Raw genomic sequence first — 20,509 nt, forward strand, 5'->3', positions numbered from 1 at the left:
TCTTAATAAAGATATCTACTTTTTTTTGCTCTATTTTCTTAATATCCCTTGGCTTCCAAATCAGAGCTTAAAATCCAAAGATAAGGAGCAAGTACAATCTGTTCTCCTTGAAATTGGAGCTGTGTCTTGTTCCACTTTATACTGTCTGAACACAGGGCATGGGACGTGCTTTGTAGGCATTTATAGCACTAGGGACTTGATGTGTGGACCCAGCTACACCATCTAAACCAGGGGTCCCCAACCTGTGGTGAGCTGTATAATTATTTCATTATATATTAATAATGGAAATAAAGTACATAATAAATGCAATGTGCTTGAATCATCCTGAAACCATACCCCCACCCCCAACCTGATCCGTGGAAAAATTGTCTTCCATGAAAACGGTCCCTGATGCCAAAAAGATTAGGGACTGCTGATAAAGCAGCTAGAGACTTTCTCTTTGTGACTGGGACAGTCTTTTGATAAGTGTGGGCTACTATTTCCCACTCCATCCCTATTCCCGTAAAGTGTCAGTGGATCTTCTATGAAAAAAGAGTTCAGTGAGCAGATAAATGTATAAAATAGTCGTTGGTTCATGAAACAGTTTTAGAGCTTTAAAAGTGAAAGACAGTTTTGTTGTAATGTTGGGGCACTTTAGGTCTCCGAAGCAGGCCCCAGAAAACAGAATCTCTCTCTCTGACTTTCTCCTGCCCTCCTTTCATTTGCTTCTTTCTTTCCCCAAGGCAGGAATCTTCCCTCACCTTTTTGTCTTGGAACTGACAATAAAGAAATTCTGGACTGACCTTATCTGATTGACTGTAGGTCATAAGACCTCCATTCAGGAGTCTTGCCCCATACCTGGGAGGAAGGAACACTGCACAGAGAGGCCAAGAAGCATCTGAACAGACAAGCCTTGCTGGTTTCCCCATTCGGTCTGTTAGTATGAGATCATACCCCTTTTGTCTGATCACATTTCTACGCAGTGGTCAATCATGCCTATCCAATGAAGTCTCCATAAAGGCCTAAGAAGATGGGGTTTGGAGAGCTTCCAGATAGCTGAACACATGGACGTCCCTGGAGGGTGATGTGCCCGGGGAGGGCGTCGGCTCTGCATCCCTTCCCACATGGTTTTCTGCCCCCTTCTCGAATTAAATACAGAATGACCAACTAACCCATAGTCAAAACTGGGTTGCTCTGTGCGTCTCTTTGTCCATATCCTTTGGAATATTTTTGATAATAAATCAGTAAACATGTTTCCTGAGTTCTGTGAGCCACTCTAGCAAATTAAATGAATCTAAGGAGGGGGTTGTGGGAACCCCAATTTATAGCCAGTTGGTCAGAAACACAGATAAACAGCCTGAGGCTTGGGATTGGCACTAAAAGCAGGGCCAGTCTTGTGGGACTGAGCCCTCAACCTGTGGGATCTGACGCCATCTCAGGCAGGCAGTGTCAGAATTGAACTGGGTTGGAGGATGCCCAGCTGGTGTCTTCTACAGAGTTGATTGATTGGTTGCTGGTAGGGAAAAATTGCCACCTACTTCTTGGTGACCAGAAGTCACAGAAGTCTTCTTTGTTGATTGTTGTGATGTGAGAGCAGAGCAAAAGCAGTTTGTTTTTTCTACACAGGGGATGTTTCTGGTCCTGGTGGTCCCTGCCTGTTTAGATGTAGAAAGAACAGTCTCTGGACCCAGTGCCCCCTTGGTAGTGAATGGTGGGACCATGCTCTCCTTATGGGCTGAGTTGGGGCCATCTTGCGCCATTGCTAGAAGTGACTGGCTTGAGACCAAGTGACCAGGGAATAAAGTTACCAACAGAAATGTGCTTTTGCTGTTCGTTGATGATCTGGGATATATGTGCCTCATATGACCTGATATATTTCTCTCTCTGAAATGAAATTTCTAAAACTCAGAGATAAAGATGTGTTCCTAGAGTTTCATTTCAGCTTTCACGACTCCTAAAATTTTCATTCGAAAAGCCAGCCTCCATACACAATTTTTCCCTACACCAGAGAACACTGTGATTATCGAGGTTTGGAAACACAGGGGAAGTGTTGTATAAACACTTAGTTCTGGTTGTTTTTCCCTGTGTTTTAATGGCTCCCTGTTGCACGGCAGTGGCTTTAAAACATCATAAATTAAAGTAAAACCAGAGTTTTAAAAAGTGAGCAAATTGCACATTTGTCACACTGAAAGAAAAAAATAGTATCAATGGCCTCCTCCTTGTAGATTTTAGCCAACATTCTTATAATTTCAAGGAACAGGAGCCCACTGTGCTAGATCAAGGGTGGTTGGCAGGTGGGCAACGTCAAGGGACAGTGTGACTCTGGGGCCTTGTGCTGTGGGTGGTTCTGAGCATGGGGTCTTGAGGATGCATCTGCTACATGCTCCCTCTCTTCTAGAAGCTTCTTTGCGACCACTCTAAGTGCCGTGCTCTCATGGCCCTGGTTGCCCCCAAGGCCTGAGGTTGCTATTAGTCCCCACTTGCCTTTTGGTTCCATTGTGTGTCCCGAGTGAGGCAGGAACGCTGTGGTGACAGGGCCCCCAGACGTGGGTGGGACGGCTTTCCTCAGAAGGAACTGTAGGCGAGCAGTGTGCCCCTGGCGCCTCGCGTTTCATTTCCTCTTTTCCTCTCTGTCCCCAGAAAGAGCTGTTTGAGGAAGTCGGCCACAATGGCAGCCGTGCTCGGATTTCTGTTCAAGTCCACAACGCCACGTGCACAGTGAGGATTGCTGCCGTCACCAAAGGGGGAGTCGGGCCCTTCAGTGACCCAGTGCAGATATTTATCCCCACACGCGGTGAGAGCTGGGGCCCTCGCTGGCTGGTGGAACGTGGCAGTCCCGGCAGTGCACAGGTTGCCAGAGGGTAACCTGTGGGGTGGACGGCTGATTAAAGAATGAAAAATAGGGACCAAAAGGAATTTTTGTGGTGATAAAGATACAGTAACACACTTCACAGAACTACCGATACCCATGGGTCCTGCTACTACTATTACTATTAATGACAATAATGTACTAGGAAGATTAGTCCTTTCGGAATACCAGCTTTGACTTTACTTATTGAATTTAGTTGAAATGACATGTGCTGTACATATCTGAATTTTGGACAAGCAGTGTGGCTTAGCTCTCTGTGATTGACACTCTTTGTTTATTTGCTCGTGCTTGTTTTGCTAAGTTTTAAGCAGTACTGCTTGCCATGTTTCTACCCATTCAAGCCTTGCATAGTGTGCTTTGTGATTTGGTCTGTGCAGAACATGAAATGTCCTACAGAAGCCATCCTCTGACAGCGCTGGGCTGACTGAACTAAATGCCCAGCCACGCGTGCTGGCCTTTGCATGCTGCTGGAGTGTCCCTTGGCACAGTGCCACTGTGGTGCCCCAAGTGGTTCAAATGCTGTGCTTGATTCTGTAGCCCAGTGGAGCCACCTGTGTTCTGACTCTGATCTGCCCTAGGTTATTGTTATTTGATGTTAAACTGCTGTCGTAAAATCCGCACACAGGCATCTATATCAATGTGACTTGTACGTTTACAAGTTCATACCAGATATGGTCTTTGTACCCAGTAGTAGACGGGACTTGTGAGCAGACGATTGAGTTCTCATCTGTCTGTTCCCAGTGATCCTCAAACATGTTCTCCCTTTTAGTGCTGAAATGCAACTGTATGGTATTCCTGCAGCCCCCAGGCTCGGTACCTGGGGAACATTAGTCACTGGTGATGGGGAGACAAGATGTGTCTACCTCGTGGAAATTCAAAGACAATGAGATTCTGATTCTAAAGGGACCAGTTTAAAAAATCAGAGTTTGAGACTATAGAGTTTTCATCTTCTTTCATCATCTTTAGATAAATTCTAGAATTTTTTAAAGCTTTGCTATACAGGCAGTCCTTGCCTTGCACAGCTCCAATATGCATAAATTTCAGTTACCACAGTTAAATAACATCAGTTTCCTAACAATACGGTTCAAATTTTAGTTACCATCTTATTAATATATCTACTGTAATTACATAAAGCATAAACTTGGCTGCTAGCTCTTCAGGCCACGGATCACCATGTAAATAACAGATGTGAATCATGACCAGTGGTGTCACTTCTTTCAAAATCTTTTAGCGATTGGTCAATGCATAACCATCATTCGGTTAGTGTGCATCTAACGGAGGCACGTGGCTGTGTTGCCTCCCTGTCTCCCAGTGACAAACCCATGTGACACTTTACAAAAATGGGAAATTGAAAGAGGGAATGGGAAAACAAAGAAGAAAGTGCAGCAAAGAAACGAAAAGTGATAGTGTTGGAACTGAAATTTGAATGTAAGTGGGCTGTGGAATGTTCATACTGCTGATGTTTGACAGACTTTAGATATGCAGCTGAGGTACTTAGTGAAGGTGAAGTTATTAACATAAATGAAGCTGTGACAAAAAAGGATGGAAATATCCCAGAGGAAGTGACACTGGCAAAAAACTTAACACTAAAGGAATTCTCATAGGTATTTTACAACACTGAAAGCACAAAAAATAAAACACTGGAAGTTGATCCAAACTTAGAAAGGTGTGTGACAGTTTCCAAAACTGCAGTCCCCACACCCCAGGCCGTGGCCCTATAACAGTCCTCAGTCTGTTAGGAACCGGCTGCACATCACTGCCTGAGCTCCACCCCTGCCCCCCTGACCCCCAGTCTATGGAAAAATTGTCTTCTATGAAACGTAGGAACCCGGACGTACAGCAGGAGGTGAATGGGTGAACGAGCAAAGCTTCATCTGTATTTACAGTCTCTCCCCATGGCTCACATCACTGCCTGAGCTCTGCCTGCCCCCCACCCACTCATCCGTGGAAAAATAGTCTTCTGTGAAACCAGTCCCTGGTGCCAAAAAGGTTGGGGACCACCGCTCTAAAAAATAGAAAATATATTTTCTCTGTATCGTAAATTACATGACTAGAAAAGGCAAACTCTGTTCAACCTACTCTTGATAAGTGTTTTACAGAGAAATAACACTTTAATTCTTAATGTTTTTAATGTTTTAAATTATAATACACCAAGTAAATATTAGTTTTATATTTTTTCATTTTTTCATTGTTTTTTTCATTTTCCAGTATGTTTATAATCAATATAGTTTTCCCATTGATTTTTAAAATTATTATTTTTTAACTGACAGTGAAAATTGTATGTATTTATGGAGCACAATGTGATGTTTTGATATACACACACATACACATACACACTTTATGTAATGACTAAAGCAAGCTAGTTTCCCATTTATTATTAAAATCACTGTACATGGTCTCAGCTTGTACAAAGTAAGGACTGCCTGCCTTTGTGAATTATAAAAGATAAAAGATTTAACTAAATTCTAAAAGTTCTTGACTGTGTGTTCTTCCCTGTTCCAAGCCGATGTTTCTCATGTATTTCGAATCCCAAAGAGATGTTTGAATTGATTCCGTTGGTATTTTACCAGGTTGGGTAGATTATGCCCCCTCGTCAACTCCAGCACCTGGCAACACAGATCCTGTGCTCATCATCCTTGGCTGCTTTTGTGGATTTATTTTGATTGGGTTGGTTTTATATATCGCCCTGGCCATTAGAAAAAGAGTCCAGGAGACAAAGTTTGGGTAAGTATCCTAGTTGAAAATGTCTGCCCCACGGTATTGATGAGGTTGTCATGCCAAGTGCTGATACTTTCCAGTTGGCCCTGCCCCCCATGTTGCACCCAGACGGGTGCCTGCCTTGTGCATGCCCAGCTTCCTGATCTACAAAGGCAGCCAACAGGAAAAGCCAGCCCTGAAAAGGGTTCTGATACAGAGAAGATCATCAGAGGCCTTTGCTACTCAAACTGGGTTGCTATTAAATGACGATTTTTATTAGAAGCCTTAAAAATGACCCTGATTATTTCTTTAAATGTATATATAGATAAAAATACAGGAAAGAAATTTATCAAAACATTAACAACTCTAGCTGGTATCATTGTGGGTAATTCTATGTTTCCTTTTTTTTTTTTTGCCGTATTTTACACATTTTCTATAATGATCAGTTATTTTTCTAATACAGAAAAACTGTATTTTAACATTCAAATGAGAAACAAAACTCTTTTTCTTATTTTCTATACATCTTACTTTTGTAACAAAATATTCATCAAATATCAACAAAAATGAGACGCTGTGTTAAAGCAACCTATGAAAAGAAGGCTGTGTGTAAATGTTGTTTCTGGAACTCAGTTTTCTACTCCAGGGCTCTGCAGCGAATTTGGATTTCCGTGAAATCCAGTTTATCAATTGTGGGTCAGGAGGAAGTATTTTGTATGAGGCAAGTTGTTGACAGCTTGGCATGAGGCAGAATGAAAGAAGGGGGCATGGCTATGTTTTGGAGGGGGCTGAGCAGCCCTCTTTGATGGCTCCACCTTCAGAATACCGTGAGAACGTTCCACTCCCTCTAAGACTTGCACGGGCATGGGAAGGGGCTTAAGATGGGAGGCCAGGCTGCCCTTTATTTATGTTCATCCCAGTCTTAGGGGTTGGTTACTTTCAATCCCTACAACTCTGTCCTTGTGATTATTATATCTTAGTATATGAAGTCTAAGAATGACTATTTTAAAGAAGTAGACAAAATCTGAGCTTAATTTTGAACATACCATTGACTAAAATACATCCCAGGGTCTTGGTGTGGTATGTGGGTACAAGATGAAACAAGTATAGAGAACCTCTGCAAAAGCTGCAAAAATAGCTCATTAATGTGTATTAAAGGCCTGCTAGGCACTGGACACTGTAGCATCCTGGGGTAGAATGGCAAACAAAACCCTGCCCTCGTGGGGCTCACAGTTCACGGGGAGTTAGGCAGTAGTCAAGCAGTCACACAAATAAATATAAAATGGCAATAGTGGTAGATTTTGTATAAAGGGGTAAGCGAGTGTAATAGGAGAATTTGACTGCATTGAGAAAGCCAGGGAAGGCCTCCCTGCAGAGGTGGCTGACCCTGAGCTAAGATCTGAAGAAAGAGCTGAAATCCATTAAGTGGGGGAGAAGGGAAGAGGATTCCTGCCAGAAAGAGCAGAGGCCTTGTGGTGCATAGAGCCCGTCATATGGAGGGGAGAACACTGGACAGGAAATTAAAAATTCTCCCACTGGGATCCAGCGTTAATTCTGTTACTTAGACAAGCCTTTTAACTGTTCCAGGCTTCCCTGGTACTGTTTCTGAATGGTCTCCAAGGTTACTACCAGTTCTACTAGCTACGATTCTGAATTAAGACTTTTAGACTCAGTCAGTTATGAAAAGATGCTGAGTCGTAAGATGCAGATGCCCTTAAGAATTTGTGGCAGAATGCAGTTTGTGTCATTAAGTGGGAATTCATCATTAGCATTGTTGAAACAATCATTGTTATAGAATGATTCATAGATACATTTGCTTGAGACCACCTAGAATATAGGTTCAGTAAAGATAGAACCAAGAAAATGATGACCAGATCTCCCATGGAGGTCCTGAACTCCCAGCAGGTCTGATAAGGGCTCCTAAAATGTACAACTAAGGTAACGCTGGAAGGGTGGAATGCAGCAGTAAAGGGATGTGCCATTGCCTTTTGAGACTTTGGCCAAGAGTTTTAGGAACAGCATATAGCAATGCAGTTTTTTCCAGTCCCCAGAAATTCAGTACCTTTCTGCTTCTTCTGAGGTCTCCCCTTGGCTCCCTCCTTTCTTGCTTTCCTTTAGGAAGAGATTTAATTTTTCGTTTAGGATGTTATATGTCATGAAAATATTTTGATTCTGGTTTTAAAATACATTAAAGACAAAGTGCTAGAATGAGATCCACAATAGCATGAAAACTCTAACATTCTTAAGAATAAACCCAATAGATGTGCAAGAGCTTTGTGAAAAAAATTATAAACTTCTTGACAGTGTTGAAGAAGAATAAATGGAGAGAAATGTACCATGTTCGTGGATGTCAAGAGATCAGTTTTCCCTAAGTTAACCATAAATTCAATATAATCATCCTCAAAATTGCTGCAGAGTTATTGATAAAATTTGGCAAGCTGATTTGAAAATTTATCTGGAAGAGTAAATGTGTAGGAATAGCCAAAACAATTTTAAAAAACACAAAAGTTTGGGTGGAGGGGGCTGGTCCTCCTAGACATAAAAACATGTTGAGTGATTAGGACAGTGAGGTATTGGTGCAAGCAGAGAGAACTCAGTCGCCAGACAACACCAGGCGCATGTATACGGCACCTGTGGAGACTGAATATAGGATGAAGATTGCATTTCAAATCTGGAGAACGGGGGTGGGGCACAGTGGCTTACACCTGTAATCCTAGCACTTTAGGAGGCCGAGGCGGGGAGGATCACTTGAGGCCAGGAGTTCGAGATCAAATCTGGAGAAAGGAAAGAATGTTCGAAAAAACAGACCAGGCTCTGGACAAAGAGAGATGAACAAGACAAACACGGAGCTGCCCACATGTAGCTGATAGTCTAGCAGGTGAGAAATGCAGAAGAAAATGCTCCATGTGAAACTATTTCTACCAGCTAGGCCTCCACTAACTCATAAATTTTGTATCAAAGTATATCATAAATATTATTTGATTCAACCCTGGTTGTAAAAATCTAGGAAAGTTTGAGGTTGAAAGTTGTAGAATTTACCAAAAAGTGGGGCCGCAGAGTACAGCAAATATGTTAACAAGACCACAGTACTACTTGAAATATTTAGGAGTAAAACTATTTCCAGGAACCATTAAGCTCAGCAAAAGCTGAAAACAAGTGAAAACCTGATAACAGGTTACTTTTATCCCAACTAAAGTCAGTTCCTGTGGGTCCTTACTACAAGACCTATTCATTTGTTCATTTTATATAAGCATCTTTCAGTTCATTTTTAAATGAAAATACCTTCATTTTCTACTTATGAAAGTAACATTATTATAGCTTTAAAAAATCAGTTTATACAAAAGAATCAAAAGTAGAAAGTGAAGCCTATCTGTAACCCCAGGGTCTCATTCAGTCTTTGTTGTTCTTTTGGCATATGTCCTTCCAAATGTTTTGCTTTGCATAGATATATCTTATTTTCAAAATTGTGTCATCTCTTTAAAAATAATCTATATACCCAAGGTAAATTGAGATTAAGTCTATAATTTAGACTCACTAATGCATAATACTTTCCCACCAACTAGTCTAAAATAGTGACTAAATGGATTTTTGAAAGACTTTATTTTTTAGAATAGTTTTGAATTTATAGAAACATTGAGAAGATAGTACAGAGACTTCCGATATAGCCTACATCTAGTTTCCCCTCCTATTAGCAGCTTGCATTAGTATGGCTCATTAGTGACAATTAATGAACCATTATTGATGCATTGTCATTAACTAAGGTCTATCTATACTTTATTCAGATTTCCTTAAATTTTACCTACGTCCCTTTTCTGTCCACGATCCCATCAGGGATGCCACATTACATTTAGTTGTCACGTCTCCTCAGGCTCCTCTTGGCTGTGGAGTTTCTCAGACTTTCCTTGTCTTTGATGATCTTGACAGTTTTCAGGAGTGCTGGTCAAGTGTTTTGCAGGATGTCCCTCTACTGCAATTTGTTTGATGTTTTGCTCATAATGAGCCTGGGCTTATGAGTTATTGAGAGGAAGAACGCAGAAGTAAAGTGCCATTTTCATCACATCCTGTCAACGGTACATACTATGATTTATCAATGTTGACGGTGACCTTGATCACCTGTCTGAGGTAGTGTTTGCCAGGTTTCTCTACTGTGAAGTTATTTTTTCTCCCTTTCCATGCCGTGAAGCAAGTCACTGTGCACAGCCCACACTTACAGGGCGAGGATTTAACTCCCCCTACCCCTAAAGGCACAGTATCTACATAAAATATTTGGAATTCCTCTGCACAGATTTGTCTCTTCTCCCCCATTCATTCATTTATTCAATCATATTTTGATCAGTATGGACTCACTGACATTCATTTTATACTCATAATCTAGGATTACTTTATTTATTTTCTTGCTCAAATTATTGCAGCTTTGGCCATTGGAAGCTTATCAGTTATTTCTTGTTTTTGATGATACTTAGGCAGAGTTGTTTTGATATTGCCAGGTAAGTCTAAAATAGGTCAAAAGAAAGAAACATGTTTCTCCTAGGGGGAAATGTTTTTGTTGTAGAAGAGCCCTTTTAAAAGGTGGTGGCTTTATAGCATCCTTGTGGAATCAGCACCTGCCTTGGTAGCCCTGTTTTTATGGTGAGATGTTCTTGTCTTCATTCACCCAGGAACGCATTCACAGAGGAGGATTCTGAATTAGTCGTAAATTATATAGCAAAGAAGTCCTTCTGTCGGCGAGCCATCGAACTTACCTGTAAGTTGACTTTTGTTTCCCTCTTTGACGAAAGTTAAAATAGATGAGAACAAAGAAAGAACAGACGATTTCAACAAAAGCCAAAGGAGTCGAAGAATGGATATTTAGAATGTCTTTAGAAACCAGCAAGTAGGTAGACATTGCCATGCACATCTCTGCCGGCTGGTTTACTGGAATCTGGAGCTGGACCTGGGGTTAAGTAATTGGGGTTAAGGGCTCCTAATGTCATGAAATGTGGAGGGAAAGAGGAAACTTCTGGGGTGACAGGAGATGGGTAAAGGTCAGGAATTTTAAAGTAACTGACATAATCTCAGGCCTCATTTCCTGTTTTCCTGGCAACTAACTCAGAGGACAATTTGCCATCATGCTTTGGTTGATAATTGTGGTTTGAGTTTTGCTGAATCAGAGAGTCGAACCTCCTGGTTTAAAGAGTGGAATTAAGCAGATAATAGTGGTCTTGAATGATTTCAGAAAAAGTTTAGAATATACGTGCAACTATTAACAAATTCATGCTTCTGGATGTTTATCATTAAGAAAAAGACATAAGAATGATAGAATACAGGTTGCTATGAAATAAAAACTCACTTAATGTAGCATATTATTAATTTCTTTAGTTTTCTAATCTATAAGTTTTGACTTTTAACTTTGTTCCTTCATTTTTTTTAATGTTAGGATTTTTAATTTAAAATTTTTAAATTTAAAAAGTTGTTATTTAGACTAATTTCTTTTCTTTATTGGAAGACCATTGGGGCAAAATTTTTTTCTCTGAGAACTAATGTGTCTTTTCTAATTATCCATATTTTTTTTCTTTCAAAGGCTTTCTCATGCTTTTACTATGGCCCAAATCAAATGATTTGCTAAATAGTTATTGAATTGGTCTCTCCTGGTTAATTCTTCTTGTTGCCAACACCTGTCAGTGCTGCATATCTATTATATACCTTGTTGTATTGCATACCTTATTGTAGAAGATCTTATTCTCTAGTTCCTCGAAGTACTCACTTTACCGCTTTCTACTTCATTATAATGAGGTTCCATAAACCATATGTAAAATAATAGCTGGTTCTCTAAATGTTTCCTGTGGTTTGTGAGATCCCTTCTCTGGCATGAGAGGGCAGAGGAGGTATCCTAGTCATTCATTTGTATACTATAGTTAAGGATATAATAGTACAGAATTCACTAGAAGATACCTATTAACCTATCTTCCTTACTCCTTTAACCCAAGGACAAACCTCCCCCACATGAATCTGATGGCGCTGCTCCTCCCACACAGTGGGAAAAGAAATGTGGTTCTTATCATTCTTCTGAATTAATTTTGCCCCGAAGGATTCATTATACTCACTTTAATCATAGTAGAATTAAGTGTGATGTTTTGCTACTGGCACTTTTGGGGGAGAAATAATGGGTACAAAATGAAAAAAAGAATGTTTATTGCATAGGACTTTAAATATAATTTTAATTATATTCAAATGAAAGAAAGCATGCTGACAACTCTTATACATACTCTCACTCCTTTCCTAGTACGGAGCTTGGGAGTCAGCGAGGAACTGCAAAATAAACTAGAAGATGTTGTGATTGACAGGAATCTTCTAATTCTTGGAAAAATTCTGGGCGAAGGTAAACCCTTTAAAGTAATTCTTATAAAATGTGGGGTAAGAAGGTAAGAAGTTTATTATTTATTAAATAAAATACAATTTTATAACTTGAGTTATAATACAGATAGTTATATTTTATAATTTAAAATGATGGGCCGGGTGCGGTGGCTCATGCCTGTAATCCTAGCACTCTGAGAAGGTGAGGCAGGAGGATTGCTTGAGCCCAGGAGTTTGAGACTAGCCTGAGCAAGAGCGAGACCCCCGTCTCTACTATAAATAGAAAGAAATTAGCCAAACAACTGAAAATAGAAAAAATTAGCTGGGCACGGTGGCGCGTGCCTGTAGTCCCAGCTTCCCGGGAGGCTGAGGCAGTAGGATCACTTGAGCCCAGGAGTTGGAGGTTGCTGTGAGCTAGGCTGATGCCACAGCACTCTAACCCAGGCAAGAGAGTGAGACTCTGTCTCAAAAAAAAAAAAAAAATTAATTAATTAATTAATTAATTAAATAAAATAATTGAGTAAATAGTGATTCTTGAAACTGAGATTTGGCAAATGAAAAGATCCTTTTATGTGCCCTCAAAATTTATTAATTCCCTTTCTTCATGGAAAAGTGTGTAATTCATTGATCAGTTTCCTATGTACTTAAAATTTATTCCTCTAGTTCTCAAGTTTATTGTTCTTGTCACCTTTCTAATTAGTTAAATAGGAACGAAGATGACAGTACATATTTAATTCGGTAAATTGTTCTTAGGATGAAGAATAATGGTATTAAGAATGATAATGGTAGTAAGAGTTTGTGCTTTATGAACTTTAACGATATTATTTCATTTTCTCCTGTAAGTGTCTTGGATTGTTATAATGCTTAGTAAAGGGATGACTAAGGTAGGTCTGAGCTACTCAAGCTCATGACAAGCAGGAGACTAGTACATTGCACAAGGCCCAGGTTTATGAGTATGGGTCTTTCTGTGGTCAGGGAGATTTTGCACGGTTCCCATATAGATGTTTTACTTCATAGGAGAGTTTGGGTCTGTAATGGAAGGAAATCTTAAGCAGCAAGATGGGACCTCTCAGAAAGTGGCGGTGAAGACCATGAAATGTGAGTTATCAATGATGAAACCCATTCTTCTGGGGTGGGCAGGTGCTTCAGTATCAGGTGCTCCATGAGGCCAGTGATGGTGTTCATACGCTGTGATCTCAGTTGCTGGTGGGTCAGAAGGCAGTGCGGAACGCTGCCCGCCCAGGGGAGTTACTATAATGAACTCTTCGCACATGCATGACATAGTCTTCACACTGGTGGCAATAACATTTGTTACGTTTACAATCTCTAGCATGTTCTTGTGCACACTTGCACTCTCTCTCTCTGTCTCTGTCTGTCTGTCTGCCTCTCCCTCTCTCTCTTTCATCTAGCAGAGCTAACAACTCCAAAGGAAGGCGTGAATTTCTGAGGCAGGGATGATCTGGTGGCAGCATCTGACCCCGGAGGTTGGTCTGGCTGCTCTGTCTAGTGTGGTGGGCCCACTTCCTCATTTGAAGATGATTACATAGCCCTGGGGAAGCTGTGGGCTACCTGGAAAGTAAGTTTCCCAGAAAGAGGAGAAATACTTTTTGGTCAAAGACATATGAAGAGCTGCTATCACAAACTAGAACCTCCAAGCAAGCTGGGAAGAGAGCTGGGAGCAGGTCAGGGAGGGCCTTGTAAGTCATAGCAAAGAATCTGCTTTTATCCTACAAGGAGTGAGTGATATTAAGAGTCTTAAACAAATGAGGAACAGAGCAGGTTACATTCTAGATAGTTCACTTTGGTGTCGGCGTGGAGGAGAATGAATTACAATGTTGACAAAAATAGTGGTAGGTGCCAGTTAGGACACTAGCATCTGTGCAGACATCTTTATAGATAAGGAAACTGTCTTTAGTGACTTGCTGATTTGTCAAAGAGAAATAGCTAGAAAGGGGCAGATTGTGCTGGACTTTTTCATTACCATAAGATGACCAGGCTTCAGTGGCAGAACAAGGTATCATTTCCCTCCATCTCCTTCCAGGAAGTGCATTTCTGGAGTTGGGGCCCCACGACTGTCTAAGTTCAACTCTGCAGGGGTCTGGCTGGTCATGGCCCATCACCAGGGCACCCAGGAAATAGACCACGACCATATGACATCACACCTGCAGTCTTCATCATGAGTCTTATGGATGGAGATTGTTTGGTGATCAGTTTGTCAATATTCTTGATCTTGCTTTCTTATTACCTGTTAAATACTACTTCTGATCAAGGAATAAAGTAAAGTTGGTTTCTTCCTAAGATTTAAATTTATCATTTACTGGACAGTAAAATATAAGTTAGATTATAAGCATACATTGAGAGTCTTAAAGCAAAATTGGAGGCTAAAGTTCAATTCAGTTATAAAAAGGAACCATAATAACCAAGTCACATGGGCCAGTACTTTTTGCTTTTTAAATGTATCATAATGGCTAATACTTGTGTGATGCTCCCTGTGAGCCAAGGAACATTGCCACCGTTCCTGCATCCATCTGTACAATAGGAACAGAAAGTCAGCATAACTAGGAAGGAGGTTCAAGAACTAGCCCCCAGAAACTAAGACACCCTGAAGTTAGAGTACTTGCTGGGGCTGAACCCAGTACAGAGCCGCACTCTTCACAGTTCCTGCCCCTTGAGTTATTGTATATGAGGCCCTCACACTGTGCCTGGCGGGGGAGGGGTGTCCTTCCATTATCCACATTTAGGGATGTAAGGCAGCAGGGTTTGGGAGGCCTGATGGAAGGAGCTGAGTCTAAGCAGCGCCGCTGCTTCTCTGGCCTGGCTCTGCTATCCTTTAACTTAAATAGAGTAGCTTGCATAGGAATTACATCCAAGCTAATTGTCAAAGATTGAAAGAATAGTCTCTGGCCCCCAAATCCTCAAGCTCATCTACATTTGCCTAGAGGTTGGTCCCTCAGGGAAGGGTTTGCAGGCAGATTCCTGCCCCTCTGTCCCCCCCTAGCCAGACCTGGTTGTTTGCAGTCAGCAAAGGGAATAGGTGGCAGATGTTTTGCAGGTATATAGATTTTTAAAAATTTTTCTAAATTTGCTTTAATAGGAAGAATAATATTTAATATATATTAAGCCCATAGTATGGTACAGACACTGTGCTAGGTATTCTAATGTGTGATTTCAATCACTAGTTATACCCTGTTAAAACAAATTCCCTAAAGCCAGCCTGCTTTCTATTTTGTTTGTTTGTTTTTAGTTATAGTAAAATACACATAAAATTGATCATCTTAACCATTTTAAGTATACAGTTCAGTGGTATTATGTATGTTCATAATGTTGTACAACCATCACCGTGATCATCTCCAGAACTTTTCATCTTGCAAAACTGCACCTCTGTACCAGTTACCACTTGGTGTTGTGCAGTTCTGTGGTTCTGACCACTGTGCGAGGTCATGGACCCACCACTGCAGTACAGCATGTACAGAATAGTTTCACAGTCCTAAAAATCCCCGTGCTTCTAGTATTTGTTCCTCTCTTCTCTCTCCCAACTCTCACTTTCCCCTAACAACCATTCATCTGTTTCTTGTTTCTAGAGTTTTGTCTTTTCCTGACTTTAGTTTTAAAGAACAAAAAATTGCTATTGCCTGCCCCACTCCCCTCAACTGAGTAAAGTATTCGTGCCTAACATTTTCCATTTTTTTCTTCAGTGGACAACTTTTCACAGCGGGAGATCGAGGAGTTTCTCAGTGAGGCAGCGTGTATGAAAGACTTCAGCCACCCAAATGTCATCCGACTTCTAGGTACCTCAGAAATGCAGGAGTGGGGGGCCAAGGGGGCTCGGCGGATCTACTCTGTGCCAAAGGAAAAAAATCTCTGGTGTAGATAAGTTTATACTTTGTATAAACCCGAAGTATTTTATAACAGTTGAGTTTTTCACCCAGATGACGTCTTATGATTACATTTTTCTGAGGCTGATAGTAAAGATAAAATGGCTTTGCGTTTTCTGAACACCAAAGAGCTCAGGAATGATTAAAGTGTCCACAGAATTCCAGGAGAGCGTGAATGAAATAGCCCTCAGCTACTCAAAGGCAAGACACAAGAGCTGGTCATATTATAATTTTTATTGATTTAAAGTTATCCAGGAATAAAAGACCACTGGGGTAAAGCTAGAAAAGTAGGCAGATTCCATAGATCATCTTTGAGAAATAATTTGTTAACCTATTTGAAAGTTCTGATTTCTTATGGTCATGGTACTTGGATAACTTCATGAAATGTGATTCAGCGGTTCCATAGAACGTGTTTAACATAATTTGTATTTGCGGCTTTGTTGGCTAAAAAATATAAAAGAGGAGATTAGGTATTGAATGGATGCTTATAAGTGACACAATCCCAAGAGAGAAGAGCAACCTGGAAATAATTGAATTTTCTGCTGACCTTTTTTTTTTTTGCTGTGCTGTGAATTTGATACATGTTAAATTCTTTTGGGGTCTTTCAAAGTTTTAAATGATTGACACTGCAGAGAGATGTAAAAAACTAACGTTTGGATAGAATATTATGTCAAAGAAACTACTGTTATTCTTTCGCAGCTATTAGCTTTAGCGGACTCTGAGAACAATGGTGCTTTGTAATCACACCACAAAGGGCAAGTGCTTTGCAAGCCTGGGATCAGGTGACCAGCTGTAGCTCTTGAATTCCGTGATAAATGGTAGCGTGGCTTTTCCTTTGTGTAACTGTTAAAATTTAGGGATGTAGACTTTACGTATAGGCCCTCAAAATTATTTTAATACTTTTAAGCATTTGGTTATAGTGGACTTCTTCATATGAATAGATTACATGAAACTAGTTTGCCCTTGAATCCTAATGGGTTCTCTACCCCTCAGTTAGACTTAGTCTAACAAAAACTCCTAGGTTTCTAGATGGCTATATTTGTTACAAATTGATTTTTGAGAACCCTCAGGCAAAGACTGGCACTAATTTGAAAGAAGGGGAAAAAAGGTAGTGGACCCTGAACGTGTTCCATTTTCTACAACACAGTATGCGAGTTAGGAGCTCTTGCTTTTTTAAACTGTTAACTTGGTGGCACATGGTTTCAATTTGGCCGGTGGGCCTCCTGTGCTTTCCTGCTCACACATAACAAGGGCTCTTTGTGACTGGTTCTATGTTTTTGATTTCAGGCGTATGTATAGAAATGAGCTCTCAAGGCATCCCAAAGCCCATGGTGATTTTACCCTTCATGAAATATGGGGACCTGCACACCTATTTACTGTATTCCCGATTGGAGACAGGACCAAAGGTAATAATCTACTTGCATTGCCTCTGAACAGTTCTCAGGGCTTATGTGACAGAGCCTGGACAACCAAATTGTCTAACCTTGAAAATGAAAAAGGGAAGAGAGGACACGGACCTTTGTTCAATACCCACTGTGCACACAGGGGCTGAAATGTGGTATGTATTCTCACGGCAGGCCTGCTTGAGAGTATTATTATTTCTGCTTTACAGCGAGGGGAAGCAGCTGGGCACACAATCCCATGGCCAAGGTCTCACTAGCTCTGGAGTCAGGTGGGCCAGGCTCCCAGTCCTGCACTTCATGCCCCTCATGGCCACGTACTAGTGCACAGACGATGGGAAGGCCATTATATTAGTTCTTGCAGACGCTAAACCCACTTCCCCTGGCTCTGCAGACAAGCCACTGGGGGGAAGTGTCCTTGTGTGTGACCAGTGTAGTGGAGTCCTGCACACTCCCCTGTACCTACGAACCTGGGTTTACCGTGGCCTGGGGTCAGCCCGGTCACCTTCCCAAAGTGAAGGCATGCTGTGGGACTTGCTCACAGATTCTTAAGGTTTATTAAGTTCACCGGTTCATCCTATGAACAAGTGCTGGCTCCAGGCAGGGTGCTGAGCTCTGGGGATGCCGAAGGGAACATGATAGGTGTGGTTCCTGCGCCGTGGAACTGGCACTGCTGGTGGGTGAGGGCGAACAGGAGACAGGTGGTCAGTCATTCACAGTGAAGGGGAGAAGTGGGGGTGCTGTGGGCACAGAGAGCACAGGGGTCCAAATGCCACACAGGCTGGGCAGAGCGCCCAGCAGGGGTGCACTGGCAGGATGAGCAGGAGGTAACTAGGCTGGGGCAGGAGGTGCCAACGCACAGTTGGAGGACCTCATGGTGACCATGCCGGTGGTGGCCAGAATTTCCCCATTTCAGTCACCTGAGGAACGTTGGCAGTTTTGAGGTAGAGCCTGCAATCAGGTGTCGTGGTCGCAGTGTTGACTGCCCTGATGAGCTGAGAGGCCTCAGGCCTCGAGGAAGAAAGTATAGAGAGAAGCATGCGTCCCCTCGCCCTACCAGGTCATCTGCAATCTTAGAGTGGGGTGAAGCCAGAGCAGGACGGGGCCTGGTTCGTTCTGAAAGGTGTCTGGGCCCTGTGTGCTGTCGGGGTAGCCTCTTGTTTTTGAAGTCCCCTCTTTTGGCTCATTCAGTATGAAATCGCTGGATGCAGTGTCTGTTTCAGTTCCCATAGGAGGCTGCATGGCTCTGTTCTCCAGTTGCTCGCTGAGGGTGAACTTACCCTGTCCATCTTTCTCTTTATCGTGAGCCCATCGGAAGATGTGTTGGGAACTGGCGGGCCAGCATGCCTGCCTTCAGCAGTGCCCCTACAGGGGGCAGCACCCCCTGCCCTGAATCCCCACAGCACAGAGAAACCAGGCAGAAACAGGACCTCAGAGGGAAGTGCCGCGAGCTCCGGTAACTAATGAACTTAATAGCCACAGGTCCCAGGTGACTGATAGAGTTACATGAACTGTGACAACGGGAATGATGACTGTGGGACTTCATGAGGGAAATCAACTTAGAAAAACACCAGTCTCTTCATCCCAAGAGACAGGTAAATCTGTATAAACATCCCTTATTTAAAATGTGGGAAGGTAGTTGAAACAGGCAAACAAAAACATGAGACCCAAGTTAGGATCAGCACATCCTGGAACCTCCTTTCCTATGTCCTGCTGACCCCATCGGCACTTTTTGCCTGTGTGTGATGGAGGGGAAGGAATTTTTGCTTTGCATTTGTTTCCTTGTTCTGTTCTTCCCAGAGAAGGTCTAAGTGACCTAAACAGGAGAATGGTCCCCTTCGCTCTTTTATAGTTCTGCGCATGGCCCCAGGCCCAGTCTTACTCCTGTTCTTTTCCATGTGGCAGCTCTTAAGTCTTCCACCAGCACGAGTACTAACCACAGAGACAGGAAATTGTACTGGCCGCATCACACAGCTGTTATAAAATCACTGAGCCTCCTCCAAAGAGAAGGGCCTAGTCCAAAGTACGGAACATTTATGGACATGGCTGAGTTTTTCCCCTTTTTTCCCAAAAAGGAATAGGGTAGCATTATAAGGACCCTACAAAAGAAGAAGACATGATCCACAATTCCCAGCACTTTAGCACAATTGTTAGCAACTTTAGACATTGTGCTCTCGTGACTTATTCCCGGCCTGCGTGTCTCGTATGCTTGTCATCACTACGTGCACACATGCACAGAGAACAACAATGGCTAACATGTCTCAAGCATTTAGCAGAGGCCAGCCTGCATTTTGCATGTATTAATGCATTAGGAACACAGCAACCCTAGGAAGTAGTTACTAGTAGAATCTCAGGTGAGGAAACTGAGGCACGGAGAGGGCAGTGGTGGAAACAGAGTTGGCCCCCAGGCTGCTGACCCCATGCCTTGAGCTGTCCTCAGATCGCCCCCTCCCTTATGGCCCCTCCCTGCAGGGCAGCCCCCAGACAGCGCTGTGTGTGGCTGCACCCCACCTCCTTCCCTGGAACGTGTTTCATGTCGATAGGTGATTTCACTCACATTGAATTTCCTGGTATGTTGTATGGTTTTTCTAATAATTTTTTTTGGGGGGATGGGAATTTCATGTTGTACAAAGTTGCATTTTGTAGTAAAAAAATAAAAATACACAGGGCTATTTGATGTCCCAAGATTGTCTTGTGAAGCTTGTCCCCATTTTTTGGACCCCTATGCAAAAATAGCCTCATATTGGATGTCTTTCTTACATCTTTGTAGAAGAGAAATAGAGAAACAATTTATATGCTTTTTAAAAATATTTTTTAAATTATCATACAGTAAAATTGACCTTTTTCCCCATTTTGTTGCATAGTTCTATGAATTTTAACACATGTGTAGATTAATGTACCCATAATTTCGGTCAGGGTACAGAACAGTTCTATCACCCAACAAAAATTCCCTTCTGCTCCCTCTTTGTAATAACACCTCATACCCCCCTGGCTAACTTGTGGTCACCACTGATCTGTTCTTTACCACTATGGTTTCATATTTTCAAGAATGTCATATAAGTGGAGTCATACAGTTGTAATCTTTTGAGACTGGCTTCCTTCACTCAACGTTATTCTTTTGAGATGCACCTAAGTTGTTGTGTGTATCAATAGGTCATTCCTTTTTTCTTGTTGTGTAGTTTTCCATTGTATGGATATACCACAGTTTATCTGTTCATCTATTGAGGGGCATATGTGTTGTTTCCAGGTTTTAGCAATCATGAATGAAGCTGCTATAAAAATTCATGTTTAGGCCAGTGTGGTGGCTCACGCCTGTCATGTTAGCACTGTGGGAGACAGAGGCACGAGGATCACTTGAG

The 20,509-nt window shown here is 41.8% G+C and overlaps 1 protein-coding gene across 1 annotated transcript in view; it reads left to right on the plus strand.

Moving 5' to 3' along the window:
• MERTK (MER proto-oncogene, tyrosine kinase) overlaps positions 1-20,509 on the plus strand; it is a 104,914-nt gene that overhangs the window by 63,238 nt on the left and 21,167 nt on the right. Inside the window, exons 9-15 of the mRNA XM_012656782.1 lie at positions 2,620-2,773; positions 5,419-5,572; positions 10,201-10,286; positions 11,805-11,900; positions 12,893-12,973; positions 15,571-15,663; positions 17,038-17,156. Coding sequence (XP_012512236.1) covers positions 2,620-2,773; positions 5,419-5,572; positions 10,201-10,286; positions 11,805-11,900; positions 12,893-12,973; positions 15,571-15,663; positions 17,038-17,156 — 783 coding nt within the window. The remainder of the gene's footprint in view (positions 1-2,619; positions 2,774-5,418; positions 5,573-10,200; positions 10,287-11,804; positions 11,901-12,892; positions 12,974-15,570; positions 15,664-17,037; positions 17,157-20,509) is intronic.

Source organism: Propithecus coquereli, unplaced genomic scaffold (genome assembly GCF_000956105.1).
Source record: "Propithecus coquereli isolate 6110/MARCELLA unplaced genomic scaffold, Pcoq_1.0 Scaffold519, whole genome shotgun sequence".
NCBI lineage: Eukaryota > Metazoa > Chordata > Mammalia > Primates > Indriidae > Propithecus > Propithecus coquereli.